This window comes from Rhyacophila brunnea, unplaced genomic scaffold (genome assembly GCF_057557595.1).
Source record: "Rhyacophila brunnea isolate RB1 unplaced genomic scaffold, BYU_Rbru_1.0 scaffold_12, whole genome shotgun sequence".
NCBI classification, from domain to species: Eukaryota; Metazoa; Arthropoda; class Insecta; order Trichoptera; family Rhyacophilidae; genus Rhyacophila; species Rhyacophila brunnea.
In genome coordinates this window covers 5,307,919-5,329,404 of record NW_028232774.1, presented here as the reverse complement: position 1 = coordinate 5,329,404, position 21,486 = coordinate 5,307,919, and the positions used below count along the sequence as shown (strand labels likewise).

The 21,486-nt window shown below is 34.1% G+C and overlaps 1 protein-coding gene across 1 annotated transcript in view; it reads left to right on the top strand.

Moving 5' to 3' along the window:
• The first annotated feature begins 8,884 nt into the window (after window positions 1–8,884).
• Window positions 8,885–21,486, top strand: part of yl (Putative vitellogenin receptor yl) — a 66,017-nt gene continuing 53,415 nt past the window's right edge. The window contains exons 1-4 of the mRNA XM_085940069.1: window positions 8,885–9,056; window positions 11,590–11,815; window positions 16,483–16,625; window positions 19,996–20,095. Of these exons, the coding sequence (XP_085796195.1) occupies window positions 11,608–11,815; window positions 16,483–16,625; window positions 19,996–20,095 (451 nt within the window). The 5' untranslated portion in view covers window positions 8,885–9,056; window positions 11,590–11,607. The remainder of the gene's footprint in view (window positions 9,057–11,589; window positions 11,816–16,482; window positions 16,626–19,995; window positions 20,096–21,486) is intronic.

The window sequence follows — 21,486 nt, the reverse complement described above, 5'->3', positions numbered from 1 at the left end:
TTCTATATATTCCAAATGATTCTCATCGATTTGCCGCCCTTCGAGTAACTGCTTCCCCCAAGCGACGCTCAATTTGTCTACCCCCACGGGACGTCACTGAATCTGTGTACTGTTAAATGGTACAAACTAAATGTGTCAGTAATATCAACCAAATAGAACCTCAGACTCTGATGATTTGGGTAAGTCTCTAAATGCCGTGTCCACACTGGCAACTAGTTGGTGGCAACCTCATTAAATTTCACAATTTTGTTTAACCAAAAATTGTTTTAATCGAAATTTAATCAGGTTGCCAGCAAATTGTTGCCAGTGTGGACACGGCATAACATAATTACCTATTCGCTTTTTATATCTAAATTTAATTTTGTATGTTTTAGTGGTACCTTTATATTTTGTTAGTAATGTATCCATACAACACATTTATTAGATATTGAAGTCATGAAAGGATGACAAAAATACTGTATAAAAAATGGGCTCACCTTTGGCGCTACCTAGGGGCGACATTTTGTCTAGGAACGTCACTGCACGTGGTGGTTGAGGGGGTAGTGATTGAAAATATGTGCTTAAACCTAAAATATGTAAAAATATGTAATTTTCCAAAAATATTTAAAAAGAGGTGTTAACAAATAGGGCTTAAATGTTACAAAATTGTCTGAAACAGATATTTAATTACCTAAGAATCCTAAACCTAGTGATCACCATTCTCAATAATAAGGCAAATGATTTGGAGAATTGAAGAGTTCGCCGCAAAATATGATGCAAAGAGGTAGGACGGTGCTTTTTCATTGTCGAAGATAGGATACTTGCAAATGTTTCTATTAAATTTAATTGTTATTAAAACTAGGAGATTTCGTTTTGAAAACATATTTATAATTTGTTACTAAAACCGCCCCTGGTTTGGGATACTAGCCTTATCGAAGAATGCAATTATAGCATTTTTGTAATTATTGTATTATAATTTATTAATTATGTAATATAATAAATAATAGTGCCCACCTATTACGGAGGTACCTAATGGTAGTAATGCTAATGGTGCAATTTATTGTCACAAGTCACGATAAATAATACTGAAGAACAATATAAATGATCGGTATCGAGTTACCTATTACCCGATTAATATTAATAATAATTATTGTATATGTAAAATTTCGATCTAGGTGTTGAATGCTTCTCCAACATTTATTTGATAATCGGTTCAGGGGAGATACATCGATATTAAATTTAGTATTATTTAAAATAGACAATTTTGAAAAGTTTTTAAATTTCAAGTGTCAGAATTTTTAATCATTGGTAAGTATTTATTTCGAAGTGTCAGAATAAGGACGCCAGTTTTAATGTGGAGGGTAAAATAATGTTTGAGCAAGTAATAATATTAAAAAATCGGTTGTACAACTAGATAATCATTATTTAAAATACGCTTGTCAGTAGATAAAACATATATCCTTATTATTAAGCAGCGCTCGAAATGGAAAATTTTACGAACCGGAGCGCTCGATAATTTTATGAAAATATTAACGTTGTTATCTAATTGTACTTATATGTATTTTATAAAAATAAGTCTGTTATATTTTTTTTTATTATATGACATATCTAGCTCAGGCGGTCAAATTAATATTTCCACGAGACGGAGCGATAATTTTGGAGATTGTATGAACCGGAACGGCGCTCCGGTGCGTTCCGGTCCATTCCGAGCCCTGTTATTAAGATAATGTGATAAGTAAACAATTGTATACTTTCTAATATATTATTTGAAAACTTACCATTGAGCATTTTTTTACTTGCTGCTGATTTTAAATTATTCCCAAAGTTTAATAAAATACGTTTATTAAGATACTTCCTGTTTTAGAATATTTATACTTACCGAATAATTAGAAGCCTTTAAAAAATCCTTTTTGATTCCAGAAACCAATCAAATGGAGACACCCTCTTTGTGACTTGTCTCGTGATTAGGTACTCAGCGGTAGTCACGAGACAAAGGAAGTGACTCCATCCTACTGTTAATCATTAAAAATATATTTGTATTTATACCGTATTCGGACAATGACCGATAATAGAAGTGAGGGTATTAGATGCAGAGTTAGCTATTTAGTTAAATACACTTGTATTCCAAGATAGTCTCGTAGAATGGTGATAGTGTGTTTTTAAATAATTTTAGATTAATACATTACTTAGTGATAGTTATATGTTAATAGAATTATCAATAATTTATTATTGAGTGAAACAAAAGACATTTTTTTTAAATGACACGAAATTGAACAGATTCCAAAATTTACTGATTCAAGAGAAAAAAATAAGTCATAGTCACTCAAGGATGTTAGATTTTTTGACGATCCAATAGCAGTACGTTCAAAATTGGATTTATTTTGAAAAACAGAGTAGGTACACAACACTGACGCGAAACGATACACCTATCGCATCCCCGCAACTAAACCGCCACAAGTCCAGAAATACGTAGTTTGAGTTGAGTAGGTACTAGGTTTCATAGTCTATCATTCATAGTAGGTACTATCACTTCCCTCCATTTTCGAAAGTGAGTAGCAAGCTGTCACTTTTATTTTTAGTATAGTTTTTCATCTGGATTTTAGGACTTGAAGGTGGATAATTAACACACCGGAATTATGATGGGAACGACGAGTTTTATTTAAGTTAACATTATGTAATAGTTACCTTTTGAATAATTTATTTTACGGAGGACGAAATGTGCGTGTTCACTGTTTGGCTGTTTACAGCGTTTTATCCGCCATCTTGTGTTTCGCTTGCAACGAGAGCGTTGTCGAAAAACGGCGACGTTGCAAATATTTTTCAACGGTCATAATCTACGGCATTGCCGGCTCTATTATTATTATTTATTTTCGCAATCAGCGCTTACTATTTGTTGGATTTGATACCGACTCGGGCCTCTCCAGATACACAGAGACATCCCCAAAAGGGGACCGTACGGGGGTGTAACAGTACCTACATGTAGCGAAAATTTCATATATCTGACATCTGATGTCAGATGTGTGATGATGACAGTGACGTCCCGTGGGCGTAGGCAGATTGAACGTCGCTCGGGGCGGCAGTTGCTCGAAGGGCGACAAATCGAGGATAATCATTAGGTATAGATAGAAATAGGTACCTAAACTTAGTAAAAACGGGAATATCTTTTCATTATAAAATTGAGCTCACTGGTTGGAAACAAAATGTATTAATTAAAATGAAAGGTTTAACAGGAATGTAATTTTTTGTCGAGTTCGCGATATCTAGTTTACTTCCGTTGTTCTTGGACGTCACGTCCTTGTTGACCAGCAACGAAACGTGCAGATTTGCGAATTATATTTAATTATAGGTAGGTACATACTAACCTAATAAATTTATCCATATATTTTTGGCTCACTCGCGAGTTTTGAAAGTAAAGTTGTATCCATACAAAAGGTGAAGTATCCATACAACACATTTCTTAGATATTGGAATCATGAAAGGATGTTAAAAATACTGTATAAAAATGGGACGGCATATTGGCGCTGCTTAGGGGCGGAATTTTGTCTAGGGACGTCACTGCAAGTCAAAAACTTCGTTCAATATCTAAATATATTTCAAAAACACAGTACAACATGTAAAACTGTGGTAAAGGTAAAAACTTCAAAGCTGATTTTCTCTGTTTGACGTTTTGTGGATTGTGACAGTTTCGTTGCGGGGGTGCAAATATGTACATGTTTTAAAAAATAACATTATTCTTGATTTATGGGCACCTATAGATCAGCAGTATCACTAAATTAATGCTATACATATCGTCATTGAAATGTGTAGTCTTTCTTGAGACATCTTCTTCTTCTTTCTTTCGACCATGTCCGATCCTAATATGATCATATTATGGACCTCCACACAGTAGTATTAACAGATTTTGTTTTTCACGAGAAATGGATGTCAGCCACTTGCTCAACCTATTAGGTCCATACCCTGACACACACAAATTGAAAAACAATATGTGTACTTGACAGACCCAGGATTCGAACCTGAGACCCACGGCGTTATAGTCCAACGCTTAAGCCGCGCGGCTACCGTGGGTGTACAACATACAAATCATGACAATTTAATGCAACCTGTCTGTACATATTATATTAGCGGGGTAGTTGATATAACACAACACACTACCCCCCTGAATATACTATAAAATTCATGGTAGTATGCCGAATGAGACAGGTAGACCCTATTTTAATAATTTATAAAACAACGTCCACCTACACTCATCCTCACGTAGGCGGAATATATCAAAATTCGAAACGATTTACTTGTACAGATTGGCATCATCAATGGCAGTTTATTTATGCATCTTAGAGACATATTAGTAGATAGTAGGTAGTTTTTTTTTCGTTTTGAAAATTAACGTACTTCAGTGACTACTGCACTGCTATGGAGATGATTGCTAGATTGAAAAATGTGAATTTTTGACAATTTAAAATCCAATAAGATAACAATGAGCGAAATATTTTTTTAATCTAAAATCGTTGTGTTTAACAATATAACATCTCTACTGCTGATGTAGTGAATTTATTAATAAAGTATAAATTCCATCATTCCTTACTTGTGTTGATCGTCTAAAATTATAATTGAATATTAGGTACATACACAAAATTAGTAAATTCTTCAATAATACAAGTTTTGTTTATATTCAGACTGGTACATATTGCACACAAGCGTGGGGTGTACCAGAACACATGGCAGAATAATATCTAGGTACTTAACGAACAAAATTATTAACAAATAATGTGAAAATAATAATTAACTTTGCAACTAATTTCCTTATTTCTGATGTCATGTTCTGTACACATTGATACCAATAAGGCGAGTCATTAGTTAGATAGGGACTATAATAATATTATTAACGCTCTCAATTTCAACGCAAACAATGATATTTTGAATCAGAGAACATCCGTTATTGATAGTCTCAATATTGTCTTATGACAGTGTTGTTCAAATTTGGCTTATTATTTAGGTATCTACATTAGTTAAATTAAGATCAATTTATGATAATATACAATTCGAAAAGAAGAAAGTATTGGATATTTTGTTGGTAATGTAGCGCAGGGCGCAGGGGAAAGGAGGTTAATATGGTACAACAAAGAGATCCAACCTCTTTGGGTACAGCTTCCTGCAATTGGCGAAGCTAGGGCTGGTCTAACCTTTGGTGGTGCTACAGATCATTCAGGCCATGACAGACTGCACAACCATTCTTCATGATTTCTATCCCGAGCTTTGTCTCTCCAGTCGGTCACACTCAGCCTATCTGCGTCCATCTTGACGTTATCCGCCAATCTCCTTTGGGGGAGACCCAGGGGCTGATTACCTACAGAGCATTTGATCCATCTCATCTAACCAGTGCTCGAAATGGAAAATTTCACGAACAGGAACGCTCTATAATTTTCCGAAAAAAAAAGTATACTTAATTTTTTTCGTTACATACGTACGTACGTTGGATGTATGAATGCAACAATAAACTTTGAACTTCTTACGTGGATGTATATTGAGCAAGTGGGCAAGGATTGTCAGCGCCGCAGGCGAAAGAACCTCGTCTCAACAAAGTATACCGTCAAGAATTGTATTATTCTTTACTCTTACTTTATGTACCACCCATAATCAACAGGCATGTTACTTCTACCACCACTCGTCACTGCTTATAACTTATATTACTGTCTCATTCGGGATAGTTCAGTTTGTTAATTAATTCGACTTAAAAAACAACATATCCACATACCTACCATAAAGATTCAAATTAAAAATTAAAGCAAATTTGTGATGTATGTTTATCTCACTTATCTGGTCGATTTGCCGGGCTCCTCCTGAGCACAGGCTCCCAGGCTAGAGCCCTCTCAGCCCCCCGTTGTGGGGGCCATGGCCTATATGTTACTGCTATATGACCTATATGTTGATGCTTTGGTTACCATTATTGTAATATACCTACACTTACCACCTCAGATTAAAGAACTTACCACCGTATTTATTTAATCTATGACTACCATCTAAAATTATTAGATGTCCGCACTGAACACGTACCTACCTAATTTGTGAGTGTATTTTAAACTAAACGATTCAATTTATGATGATTGTCCTTACCTAGTCTCATTATTATTGCCACGGTGATGAATGATGACAATACAGAACAATAATTTATTATTATGATAGTAATAAAATATTATTGGAGGATATTCCTATTTTTTTAAAACAAATTTACAAACAAAAATTAACTAAAAGTTCTCTACATAATAGGTATTATTATTTCTATTATTTTTAAAGTAGCAAGTTACAACGTATGTAATTATAACACAATAGAAACGTCCCTTAAAATAAACTAATTACGGTAGGCTATTCAATAGTTTCATACCAAAAACATTTTTTTAGGAAAATGGCATAATGGTACATTCATTCATTATTCATCACTTATTTCTGAGTTCCCTGTTATTCATTGTAAAAATTAAGGGTTTACGACACGTCATAAATATTTTTTAACACGAGTCAATTGTTGAAATGACATTGAATCAGAAAACCCTGTTTCCCCTGTATTGTCGATCTTAAATGCTTATCGGAGTGAATTCTTAATGTTTTAGCAGATTTACACGAAGTACCTACTACTTAATTAAGCCTTCATTAAATTTATAAATATCCACTCATATTTATCATTTTTCAAAACGATAAAATTTTGCTTGTGGCCACTGGTCAACAGCATTATGTTAAATCAGTTTGGATACCAACGACAAAAAATATATATGTAATATATACCTAGAAAGCTATCGCCTGCTGAGATGTTTAACCAAATTTTAAGAGAACAAATTTAAATAATACAAAATGTTTTAAAAAAACAAGCGATTATCACTAATAAGTATATTTTAGCGGAATCGTACGATTTAAATTACCAAACTTTATCATATTAATTTTATCACCGGAAATTTTGCCCTCAAAAATAGACATGGGTATAAAATTAACACGGCGATTAGATGGCGATGAAAATAAATAAGTTTTATCACTCACAATAAAATATAAGTAATAAATTAGTAGGTAAGTAAATTCGCAATGCATACCAGTCAAAGGTAAAAGCTAGACCGTACTGAGATGTTTCATACTTTTGAAATTATTATACAATATGTAGGTGCCTACTTTTTTTTTATTGAATTTAAGTTATTTAAGTACAAAAGGTTTTTAAACAATGTCAGCAAAGGCACTATTCTTTTGTAGCTTGCAGCTGCAGTTACTTTTTTCATGTAAGTATGCAATTATTTGGAGTGTTTAGACAATAAATTTAGACACGGATGTATCGACACAAAAAAAGAAAATTGAAAGAAATTTAGGGATGTCATTAATTTTATTTTTAACCCTTGCACGCCCGGCATAACATAAATTCGTTAATTTTTAATTTTGAGAAAAACTTTAAAAGATACATTCACACATAATTATCTCAATCTAACGAACCGCAACGCAATTTTAAATGAATCCACGAGCCGGAACGGTATATTTTGGAATTCTACGAACCACAACGGCGCTCCGGTGCGTTCCGGTCCATTCCGAGCGCTGTAAAGGACGTCGAATTGTCTGAGAATGCGCAATTGCGTGAATTTCTTGAAAATGAGCTTACCAAATTTGCGAATTTCTTGGATATTTTTGACATTTCACATTGTCACAAATTACAAATGTTTTATGCAACATTATTGATCAAACTCGACTAAGTTCACATGCATTAAGGATAATAGATTTTGAAATGGTTAATGATGAAAGAATAAGAGGCGCACGTAAGCAAACAACGGACATTTTTGAGGATAAAAAGCTGGTTTTGGGCCCCCAAATATAATATGAAAGAAAGGAAGCCAGGACGTAATAAGTCGCCACTCAGTGTTAAGATGCAGTACCTACATAATAGAGTTGTGGTTTTTCCACTTGAAAACCAAAAAGTGAAAAGGGAACTTATCCGTTTAATATTGGGGAACTCTCTGACGTAGAGAGCGCCTCCTACAATTCAAGGAAACCCGTAACGGAAGAAGCTTACTCAGTGGTTAATTGGTTACAGTGGTAAGATTAATTAGTTTTTTAAGATTAAAAAGAGACCTCAATTATACCAAAATCTACTCTCATCACTAAACGCATCACTTTGCTTATTTGTCTGAGGAAGGATTTCAAGTTATACACATTTATATTTTTATAAAAATCGATGTTTTTTAAAATAAATATAAAAAAATATTAAAACTATGAATTCGTCAAAAATCTCTTAGGTAAACCATAGAAAACTTAATAAACTAAATTTTAATAATATATATGACCATAAAATAAATATAATAATAAGATGTGACAAATTCACATTTTTTTTACAAATTGTAAGTTTATCTCTGTCTTAAAATAAAAAAATATTTTTCTTTTTAATGTTTTCAGATACATATTTATTAATTAATACAGTTGATATTGTGAATTATCAAAAAAAATCTCAAATTGAAAGCTTGGTATTTTTCCGCTAGGTGCCTCTGGTACGTAAAGACATCGCCTTAAGCGTCGGCCTATAGCGCCGGGGTCCCAGGTTCGAATCCTGGGTCTGGCAACTGGCAAGTACACATATTATTGTTTTTTAATTTGTGTAAAGTATGGACCTAATAGGTCGAGCAAGTGGCTGGCATCCATTTATCGTAAAAACAAAATCTGTTGATACAAATCTTCACTCTATGGAGGCCCATTATATGATCTTATTGGGATCGGACATGGTTGAAAAAAAACATACAAGGATTTTTTTTTTTACTCAAGAAAAATAATTATGACAACCAACTTTGATAGCGGCAGGTTAAACACCTCTGTCGAATGCTAAAAACCACAGAATACCCTACCATTTTTCGAGTTTGGTGTAACGAGAATTTGTGAAGTTTACATTTGCGCAGAGTTTCAAAGGTCGTCGAAGGGTCGACTGGGCAGTCTGGTCCTATTTTTAGTTAAAAAGATATACTTATTTAAAATATAATACGTGATTTAAAATAATAATTATTTTAAAACTTGGTTGTGTATTTGTTTTAAACATTAGTGTACAACAGGGAGGATATTGCCAGGGGAAGGTAAGTTTTAAATTATACATTATTATAATAATTACTTTATTGGCGAGTTGCCGGCAAAACGCATGGGTCAATGCTTAAGTTAATCTCCGTGTTCACAGTGTGGATTGGTCTTGTAGGTACGTTGTAGGTAAGTACGTGTACAAAAAGAGAAAAAATATCATATTTTGTACTGAATAGGATTTGAGCAGTGACGTCTTTAGGCAAAGTGCAGCCCTTAAGCAGATTTTAAATTTAAAATTGTACTTACTTACCTATATTATTTATGGTAAATATGCCGCAGATGCTGTCATGAGATTTTATAACTATCGTTTTAGACCAAACCAAACCAAACCTAACCTAACATAACACAACCTAACCTAATCTAACCTACCCCAACCTAATATTCAGGGCTCGAAATGGACCGGAACGCACCGGAGCGCCGTTCCGGTTCATAAAATTCACAAAATTATCGCTCCGTCTCGTGGAAATATTAATTTGACCGTCTGAGCTAGATATTTCATATAATAAAAAAATAACACGCTTATTTTTATAAATCACATTTACAATTAATGTAGTATAGTATAATATAGTTGATATTTTCGTAAAATTATTGAGCGCTCCGGTTTGTAAAATTTTCCATTTCGAGCGCTGCTAATATTATAATCTTATTTTATGAAAATGATGCATCAAAATGTATGAAAATTTCAAATTTTCAATTAACGATTATTGGATCGAAAAGCCGATTCGCCGACAGAAAAAGATATTTATTGTAACTGTCTACATGGAATAAACTGTTTTCGTAAAAAAAAATTATAAAACTTCATGACAGAATCTGCGTCACAATTACCTTATTTATTTTCGACTATCTTAAATAGATAAACACCTACACCAAAAATCTGTAATTTCCATACACATCATCTACTGTGTATACTAAACTTACTCTCAAACAGTGATGGCTTTAGGTACGTGGTAGCGCTGACGGGTTTGGAGGCACCCTTGTGAAAATGTCACCTGTGCGATAAACCGCCATTACAATATAACGATAATTATGTTGTCAAGATTTTTATGCTTCGATTATTTTTATACTAAGAGGCTGTCCAGATATGATGTTACACGATTTTGGCTATTTTTAACCCCCCTCCCCCAATCGTCATATTTCGTCACATAACCTTTTACGCGCCCCCCCCTAAAAGTTGAAAAATAGAAAAAAAATATTTTTTAATAAATTCCCTTTTTTGGTTTACTTTGTGACATCACATTTCCTCTGACCCCCTCCCTAGGTAGGGACTATCAAAAGTTGTAATATTTGTATTTAGTTCCTTCAATTACTTCAATAGTGTTTATTTCTCCACATATTAATTTATACATTCGTAAGGTAGGGTAAGGGTTAACTTAAATGCACGGTTTTCTACTTTTTAATAAAAAATATATACCCATATACAACGGATAGATGTGATTACGGGAAAAATATTTAAAAAAATATTTCATAGTTTTTTCTATATAATATTTTCGTAAAAAAACACTTTGTACTATAAAAATGCTGTATTAATTTTTTATGTTGAAATTATTTATAACAAATTTATTATTATCATACATAACCAATCAATCCACCATATAGACAGAATCTAGTAAGATTTTACCGAATAAAAACGATTTTTTTTCTCGGTTCGGTACATGTTCAAACACGCGCGTTAACATCATTTTACTCCCTACTTCAATTATAGTTTGTCAATTTATGGCTACGGCCGTATGTTGTAGCCTAACCACTGGGAAATGCCAATAGAAATGGCGTATTTCAAAAAAATACTGACTTATTCTTAGGTCAATAATTATTATAAAACAATCATTATTCGTAGGATGTTTATCACATTTGAATGGTCAAAGACATAGCTTATAACCAGTATCTTTAGAATTATCTTCAAATGTGATAATCTTGCCCATTTTTTTGAATAATAGAATGTCTAATTCTTGTCAAATTTGGGATCACAGAGATTATAAATATATTTATAACCTCTGTGATCTTTTATCACTATAATAATGTCAACATAAATATTTATAATATAATATGTTTATAGGTGTTCAAAGTAGGTACACTTTGTCAGCGCCGCAGGTGAAAAAAATACTACAACGAACTCTCAAAAGTTGTATTATTTTCTTTCCCTCCTTTATTTACATTTGAACCTACCCCTATAGGGTATCACTTTACAAGTGAAATAGCTATCGACTGAACAAAATAATTTTATGGAACCAATCTGATAATATTGGTATTTCATTGTTATCAGCCTGGATCAATTCATTGCTGTATGAAGACGACTCCAAGCTTATTCCATTTCTTTCAGTACATAGGTACTTTTGCAGAATTAAATTATTTCGTTGGGTCTACCTTCCGGAGATTTCGTACCTCTTTGGTACCGTTAGATGACTTGATATGTTCAGTGATTGGCTCATTGATGAACTATGTGTCCCGCCCATTTTATTTTAGATTGTATTAAGATTTTCCAGGTAAATTTCCAAAGGAAAATTTCAATATTGATATAATTTTTGTAATTCATAGGGTAGATAACAGGCCAAAATGGCCGCCGTCCATCTAAGGCGAGCCCTCTTCGTATGCTGCACAATTGTCAGTCTGGCCGGATTGCCAGCCGATGTGAATGCGGAGGTAGCCGCTAACTGTACAGCCCCAGCAAACTTCCCATGCAAAAACGGACACTGTGTCAAGAAATTCCAACACTGCGATGGAGTGAACAACTGTGGAGATGGTTCGGATGAACAGAACTGTGGTGAAGACTATTTATGTATTATATATCTCATAATTATATGTTATATTTATTTTGCACGAAGCATCCGCTGATAAGCACCCAATATTCGACTATTCATTGTACACAAAAAATAACAGGAAGTGTATCATTTTTTTTTTTTTAATATTTTCATAGCCAGAACAAAATTAATATTTTGTAACTTGTTAGATTGCTAGGTATTGAAACATGGCGGCTTATTTAAGCCTGTGATACACCCCTGTTACAGTCGGGCTTCTCCCGGTGTAAAATAATCATTTAGTAGCTATAAGTCGAAACGTAACCCTGACCTCTAGAAACGGCTTCATAAAACATCTAATCTGATTCCTTGCTCAACCACGTAAGTATTTTTTATTCATAGGTAAAGGCCTTCGTCCGGTGTGTGAAAATCGCATATTGGGCGGAGGTGTAATTAAGATAAATTTAATTTAATTTAAAAAGTAAAAATGATGACGGATGAAAGAGATAATTTTAAGACTAAATATAAGTATTTAAATATAATAAATTTTGCCGCGCTTGTCGGCAACGTCCAAATTTCGACGCGCCTGCGCCAGGGTCAGGCTCGTGATTCGCCGAATCAAAGATCACGCGATAAAATTTGGCCAATCACGAGAGTCCTTTTTGCTGGAATGGCGTGGGTACGCGAAGTTTGAAAAAGAAAAAAGTAATTAGTAAGCGTCCCCTTTCCGATAGGATAGGACCTGCGAAACTTATTGTTAAAACAAAATATGTAAACGTTTAAAGAAAATGTAAAATATAAGAAGACCACGTTACGAGCACGAAAGACCGTGTTTTATTTACACTCCAATTGTTTATATCCTTTTTTTTGTGAATCCGGGGTTCGATGGACTCCTGAGCTAGCCGCTGGAACCCCGGGGATCTCACCTGCCATCATTGTTTCCAATTTTTAATAGATGTTTGATATAAGTACTTGTGATTGTTTATCTAAATATTCTAAAAATATCTTGGTAATATCTACACAATATGTCATGTTCTGCCGAATCCGTGGCACTCACCTGAGATGTCAATAATTACAATTCATTTCCATATTGAGAAGCCATTTTGCTACGTATCGGCATTTTATGCCATTTAAAAATTAAAAAAAAAAAACTACATCAATTCGGCAGCATCATAATTTGGGTGTAACAGATCTCATCGTTCAATCATCGATTCAAGGATAACTGTATCAGTTGTGAAGGAGTCATGAGTCAGGAATAGTTGTAGGCAATGTTCTCTAGGTGTGCCAAACCACCCACCAAAATGTGTTCCCATACATGTTTTCATCCCCCGCACAGTCCTTACACAAACATATTGCAAAAGAAAGTTTCTGACACATACCTGTTATCAATAGGCTTTTCTTGAGGCTTATAAATATTAAATAAAAGCGGGCCGACCCGCTACCCTGATCTCTATAAACAATCGAATAAAACACCTGATCTGGTTCCCTGCTCAACTACGTCAATATTTTATTCATAGGTAAAGGCCTTCGTCCGGTGCGTGAAAATCACTTACTGGGCGGAGGTGTAATTAAGATAAATTTTAAAGTATAAATGATGATGGATGAAAGAGATAATTTTAAGACTAAATATAATAAATGAATAAGTATTTAAAGGTTGTAAATTTTGCCGCGCATTGCGCAACACCGAACTTGTCACGCGCCGGCGCCAAGGACCACCTCGTGATTCGCCAAATCAAAAGATCATCCGATCGGATTTGGCCGATCACGGGGGTTCCCTCAAAAAAGCTGGCTTAGGTTGAGGAGAAGTAGAAGAACCCCGTGGCGAGCAGTGAGCGTCCTTTTTTCAAAGTATACGGACGACTGTAACTGTAAAAACCAAAAATATAAACCTGTGAAACTAAAAAAAAATTAAAAAAGGCAAGACCACGTTACAAACACGAAAGGCATTGTTTTATTTAAATTCCTTTCGTCTCAAATTTTTTTTTTTTTTTTGTGAATCCGGGGTCCGATCGACACCTGAGCTAGCCACTGGAACCCTGGATATCTCATTTCCTTTGCCAGATTTTAGTTTTGCTGAATGCACGAAATCATCACATGCACAATTCTTCGACTCATTTCATTCAAGTGAAATTTTACGTCGAGCGGGATCACTATATCTGTCCCATTCTATCGCGTGCCAAAGTATACGAAAAGAAGATACGTATTTTAGTGTTTATCAATGACCACCTATGTGCCGAATCCTCTACATTTCTTCATGTTTCAACTTGTAAGAAACATTGTCAGTACAGTCACATAGTAGTCAAAAGCCTCAATTACATTGAGCTTCTTTATGAGCTGTTTATTGGCGAATTTAAAAGCGGGCGATTCAGCTACTGCGATTTGATGATTACACACAAAACTCTCCATTCGCTGAGAAGCCACAAGCCAGCGACTATTTTGACGGAATGTAGTTTGTTTTTTTACCGGGAGGTTGGTACTGCGCTCTACTGCGCAGACGCAGTAGGCCCACACGCCGGTGTGTAGTGTGTAAAGTTGACCGGCTTTCAACTTTTCTCGGTAGAGTGTTTACAACCTGCTTATTAGCTTATTCGATGATTACACTGGGCGACTTTACAGGCAGATTGAAAATTCGCCAATAAACAGCTCGTAAAGAAGCTCAATGTAATTGAGGCTTTATTGTGAAAACATCACAGTTCTTACAATATTTTTAAAACGGTAAAAGTTACTAAAGCCACTGCTCAGATGCGTTGATGACCCGCACACACAATAGATAAATTAGAGGGAACGTTGGTTGTAGGTAGTATTTTTCTGAATCTCCCACAAATTGTCAAATCTTATCATAAAATATTTAACCACCTTATTTAATTTTTGTCACATATCTGCCTCATTGGCTATTGTGGTGCAGTGCGTAAGGCGTTGACCTTCCATCCCAGAGTTCTGGGTTCGATTCCCGGTGAGGTCAAAATACATTTACATAATCTAATATGTAAATTCCTCAAGCCTGGGAGTTTTACCACTATTATTGGGCTTCACGGCCTGTTGTGGTGTTTAATAAAGAAACTAATAAAAAAAAATCATAATATATCTTATAATATATATTATATTATCAAAGATCATAATAAATATTATATTATCAAAGATCATAATATATATTATATTATCAAAGATCATAATATATATTATATTATCAAAGATCATAATATATATTATATTATCAAAGATCATAATATATATTATTATATGATGTAACACCCAAATGTAGGTGAGGGGGACTGATATATTATGATTTTTTTTATGCACGTCTCTTAGATCTCAAAGGTGTTAATCGTATTCTTTTGTTTGGTAATTGATTAAATAATTTTATACAGTGGATGTTTGACTTTAAGCAATGACTTTCCAGGTGAGACAACTTGCACGGGACCATTACGATGGAGGTGCCACAGCGGTTTTTGTATCGACTCTCTCATGACATGCGATGGTTTCCCCGACTGTGCTGACGGTTCAGATGAATTATACTGCGACAGTAATGATAATAATATTTTTTTTTATTTAATACTGAATATACATAGAGTTAAATTCTTTATTATAAAATAATATACATTGTATAAGAAAGCAAACAAGAGTGAGAGATGTGATAGAGGTCACCAAATTGATGAAATGGCGGTGGGCCGGACATATCGCATGGCGAAAGGACTGCCGCTGGACGAATGCAGTCACTCACCACATAGGCACCACAAAACCCGCTGGATTGACAAACTTGTCAGGTTTGGTAAAAGTACGTGGCAGAGAAAAACAAGGAACCGAGAAGAGTGGAAGGATCTGGGGGAGGCCTTCATCCAGCAGTGGATCGACCCCGGCTGAAAAATATATAATATACATAGAGTTAAATTCTTTTTTATAAAATAATATACATAGGTATCACTGGCGAAGGGTGGAGGTAGGCTGTTAAGATCCGACATAAATGGTACACATTAATCTTTGTCACTCATAAATAAGTGTTTTTATTGAACCAAGACTACAATATGGAGATAGTATTGATTACTTTTTAAAATTAATTAAGCCCTGCATAAACTAAGGCACTATTAGATAATAGTCAAAAAATAGTTACCTATATATTATAAAATATCTAAAATTATGCCATTAAATCGTACATAGTTTTAGATATTTTATAGATAGAAGAATATTTTTCATCTCTTATGGTTTGGTTTAGGCAAGGCTTGCCAAAATGACTTTTAAAAAACTAACCGACGCCACCTGTAACAGGTATTCTTAATTAGACGAAAACAAATAAGTATGACTGAAAAAGTGTGCACTATTTTCATCGGATCGCCCATAGCAGACCAAAACTATTATGGTTTGGTTAGGCAGGGTTTAATTGAATTTTAAAAACAGTGGGTACCATCTGCAAATTGTATTCTTAGTTCAATGAAAAGAAATGAGTATGACTGACAAAGTTTAGTGTGCACTATTTATGTCGGACAGCCTACCTCCAACCCTCGTCACTAGAATACTTCATCATCATAAATGAATCTGAATTCTTTATATCAGTGACGACTTAATTTTATATACCAATGCATTTATATTTAATTCTGAATTTATCAATTCTATTATTTGAATAGTTAGTTAAGTTAATGTGAAGTTTTTTGGTGACCGAGAGATCATTCAGAAAATCTTGTTGTATTCTGTTTTCCAGGTAGGTTCAAACAGGATGCACTGCCAATATGTATAGAAGACGAGTTTAAGTGCAAGGACGGCACATGTATTCCCAAATCATGGCATTGCAATATGGTGCCCGACTGCTTGGATGGCAGTGACGAGGACGATTGTAAACATGCTGTAAGAAATTCAATGTTTTATATTTGCAAACAATGAGTTTGACAACACCAATACAGTACTCTCTCAATAATCCGCTACCCCAAAAACCAGACAATTGTCCAATTAGTGAGCGTGGCGGATTGTACAAAATATGGTAAAAATTTTTTTTTTTTTTGAGAAATTTGTACCAGCAAATTACGGTTTTATTTATAATCAAAATCAAGTATTTACTAAATTATACATATTTATAAACTAAATTTATTAACTAAATATTGAACAGTAAATCACTTGACACAACCAGTTGTTCAGTGGGGCAGATATTCTTGAATGGCTCATGATTCCTGGCTTTCCCTATGACCAAAAGCTTGATTTTGTTTGTCCCGGTTGCATTGGAGCACGGCATAATTTTATTGTGATGCGGTCCTTGGGCACTTTCCATCCTGGTACATTACTTTCTTCGCGATGAACGTACGTTTTACGAAGGAGAAGTTTCCAAAATAAACTCGTCTCATCTGCTATTGTACGCGGCGGATTACTGAATTTGACAATGGTATACCGGTGAATTATAGAGCTTGATTTTGTGCTTTCAACTAGTAAAAATAACGACGGATTATAGTAGTTGTCGGATAATTGAGCGGCAGATTACTGAGAGTGTACTTAATGTATTACCTAATGAAAATTTAGTGTTTAAACACTTGCTGTCATTTCTGGAATGTTTTTTGTGTGGTAGATTTGGTAACCAGATGTTAATTTATTTCATGTAAGTTGGCGGATTGATATTGAAAAATGGCGGCTTGTTTACATAGCTGTCATCTTTATTTTCACTTTTCAATATAGGTAGCAGTGGCGAAGGGTGGAGGTAGGCTGTTAAGATTCGCTATAAATAGTGCACACTAAACTTTGTTAGTCATATGTATTTGTTTTTATTGAACTAAGACTACAATTTACAGATGGTGTTAGTTAGTTTTTAAAAATCAATTAAACCCTGCCTAAACGAAACCATAATTGTTTTGGTCTAATTTGGGCGATACGACAAAATTGTGCACACTTTTTCATTCATAGTTATTTGTTTCCGTTGGATTAAAAATACATATTACACATATTGCTGGTTCATTATCAAACTATAATAAATAAAAAATATTATTCTATCTATAAAACATTCAAAGTTATGTATGATTTAATTGCATAATTTTAGATATTTTATAGATAGACATGTATTTTTTGACTATTATCTATTATGGCTTGGTTTCTTAGGGTTTAATTGAATTTTAAACACTTTCTGTAAATTGTAGTCTTATTTCAATGAAAACAAATATGTATGTCTGAAAAAGTTTAATGTGCACTATTTATGGCGGATCTTAACAGCCTACCTCCACCCTTCGCCACTGATAGGTAGCATACACTATTGACATGTTCATAACTGTCCAATAACTTTACCATAATGAAGATTCATCGGCTTTTCATTGAGATGTTGCATGCGTAATACGATATACGTAATGTGATATGGATCACTATTTATTATCATCAATTGAATTCATGCAAAAACTGAAGAATTCAACTGAATTGTTGTTGTGTGCTAAGTTTTATGTCCTACACGGTGTATTTCATATATTTTGTCATCAGGGTTGCTACTATCGTTCTTAAAGTTCTTTCACACGTGCGTGGATTTACTGTTGGCAGTACATATTGTCACAACCATAAAAATAAAATGAAAATGTAAAAACTTATTGTCATATTGCAAGATTGTTTAATAACATGACAAAAAAGTTTAGTGGCTTCTGAATTTTGCAACTTGCGCGACATGTACGCATGCATGGTAACATGATAGTGACGACGGAAAAATATATGCCATATACAACACAGGGCTCAAAACGTAGCATGCAACCACAACAAACGCGTCTTGCTGACACTTGAAAAATGATATTGGTGCGACAATCAGCAGTTTTGTGTGTTAACAGTTAACGAAAATTAATTTGCATACTATCGCTGGCAGTAAATTCATACACATTTACAGGCGCTATGAATCTCTTTACCGGTTCATTGTTGTTCATATGGTCTACTTGACTTAACCAACGCAGTCTCATAATCTTAATTGATGATTGGAGCTCGGCATTGTATCTCGTCCTCAAAACTTTGTCGTTTCTGATTGGTCCATTAATACAGCTAAAAATGTTCAGGGTATGGCAGTTAGTATAAAGATTTTCGAGGTGGGTTCACAATTATTAGTGTCTTTTAAAGCGTTAGTTCAGCGATATTGAAGCAAAACTAGTAACTGATATTGATATTAATGTCAATTTCTCTCCTCTGTATCTATCTAACTTATTATATGCAGCAGCAGCTGGTCTAACATCATGCAAGTGCACTGCACTGCTTGCATTGCTATGAAACATCGTTCAACATCGTAAATCATTATTTTTCTTCATAGGTTTTTAATATTATCGCTCACGTATTGTAATGCAAACCATAAACCGATGTGCCCATATTGCCAATAGGCTATGCACTGTATACGTCATCCTCACTGAAATCATTTGCGCCCCAGCAATATATTTAGTTTAGTTAAAATGAACCCAAAGCTTAGTATGAACTAAAGCCATTATAAAACACTTAAACCGTGCTAATCGTTTTAGCCATGCGTAAGTTCCAGAATATCGTGCGCCGACCGGGTAACAGATTTGAATTATGGTTTGTTATTATAGACGCTGCAGCTTACTGTTCACAGTCAAATTATATTTAGTATCATATTTAGCAATCTCGTATAAAATGCCTGTAAAACTAAAAACAATAGAATTCATTATTTTCTAAATTTAAAATCGGTAAGAAATACAATGTCGGTAAGATATTTTGATTTATGTGTACTCGAATTTAAATCAGTGAAGATAAAAATAATTTTGCTACCTACCGCATTTCTGGAAAATTAATATTTCATTATCCTGTGTGTTGACTAAATGCGAAATGATGACGGTTATTTATAATATAGAAAATTATTAATTCATGAATTCTAGTGATAAGCTAATTTTCACAAAGTGCAGTTTCATAATAATCATTATTCATACAGTATACAAATTGCTAAAGATACCTAATGTACTTATATAGATTAAGATGGCTTCCGTTAAAAGTAAGAGATATTTATCTACTATAAGAGATACAATTGTTTCTTAAAACTAATCCAATAAAGATTTAAGTACTTAACTCGCATCATGTTTTATTAAAAATATAAAATATACAGGTAATTTCCCAAATGTCAATAACGTTTTGTCAAATCAAAAAAACGCCGAATTGATTTCATTTTTCGATAAGGTAAGTTTCCAGCGCACCCTCAAAAATTACAATCCAAAAAATCACCGGCCGCCACTGATTATATGTAAGTGTTTTTGCATTTTGTTTGTTTCAGTGTCATGGATTTGCGTGTGCAAACGGCCACTGCATCATTTCCGATTGGCGGTGTGATATGAACAATGATTGTGGCGACAACAGTGATGAAGAAAACTGCCGTGAGTTAAATTTTCCACCTTTCAATCGTAACCGTTACGGACAAGGGACTGTTTTTGAACCATTGTTAGGTGATATAGCTTAGCATAGAAAAGTAAAGAGATGCTCATCAGTGGCACTCAGCTCGAGCATGTAAAGAAGTACATCTGCCTACAAATAGATGTATGTTTGATGAAACTTTTTGCAGAAAAAAACTGGGCAGAAGTGCTTTTGGCTGCCTGAATAATGTCTTCAAAATTGTAAAAAAAAACCTTTATAGAGATAGAGCCCAAATGTATGAAATTTAACAAAAATGGGCCCCGGTCCATGTATGAAATAAGCTACTAGTCAATCTCGCCTTTTTTTTCCAAACAGGAACATTCTCAGACATAAAAAGCGCACATTTGCCAATGTTCTGCAAGCCTAATACTCTTATCAGGTTGCATAGTTTTAACCATTCATCTATTTTATTATTACAACATTTTATTAGCTCGTATTCTTGTTTGTCCGGTGGTTGTTTGTCCAGTACAAATCTTGCAATCGATTTATAACTAACTTCCCGACTAGCTAGACATTTGAAACTTTTAGAATATATCAGAACACGAGATTCTTTTAATACTTTTACCCATCTTTAAACAATTGAATTCATTTTCAGTGAATTCTGTTTTGTATGGAAAGTAAAAGAAAGTAAAAAGAAAAGAGAAAAAGTATTATTGGTTGCTAGTTGATGGTCCTAGCAACTAAATTATTGGTGGTGCGTTACTATGGAAATCAAAATGAAATGTCAAAATGACATTTCAGTATTCTATATTTGTTTGTTTGTTTTTTATTTTCTTCATTTATCAAGTATAAGTTTGAACATATTGAGCATAATAATTCAACAGAAAACGTTGTATGTAAAAAGTTCTTTTTTCTTGTAATTATTTTATTATAACCACAGACATAGCTATGGTACTAAAAATATGGCTTTAATTTCATGAAAAGAAATCATAAGTTTATTATGGCACACGGTTTTAAACCGCATACAGTTTCAGTCTATGGATAGCCTCTTAGACGGCGTTGGCGCTAATTTTCTATAATACTGTTGGGTATAGGTAAATCGTTTTACAGTGGCACCATGGGTACGGCAAACGCGACTTGCAGTTGTAGTGGAATGGCTTGCTAGCATTGGAACAGGCATTGTCGAAAGAAATTCAATACACTCGCGAATCGCCTATGGAGCCACTGTAAAACGATTTACCTATGCCTGTCTGACATTACCTCCAAATACCTCCGATGTCACGGATATTAGATTTAATTTTCACGAGTCATAGTTCGATCGATAGCTCAATTGGAAGACCCCTCTCCCAGACAATGTCTTTTTTCTAGCTTTTTTTCTAGTATTTGTTTTTTCTGACGTTTTCCAAAAATTATG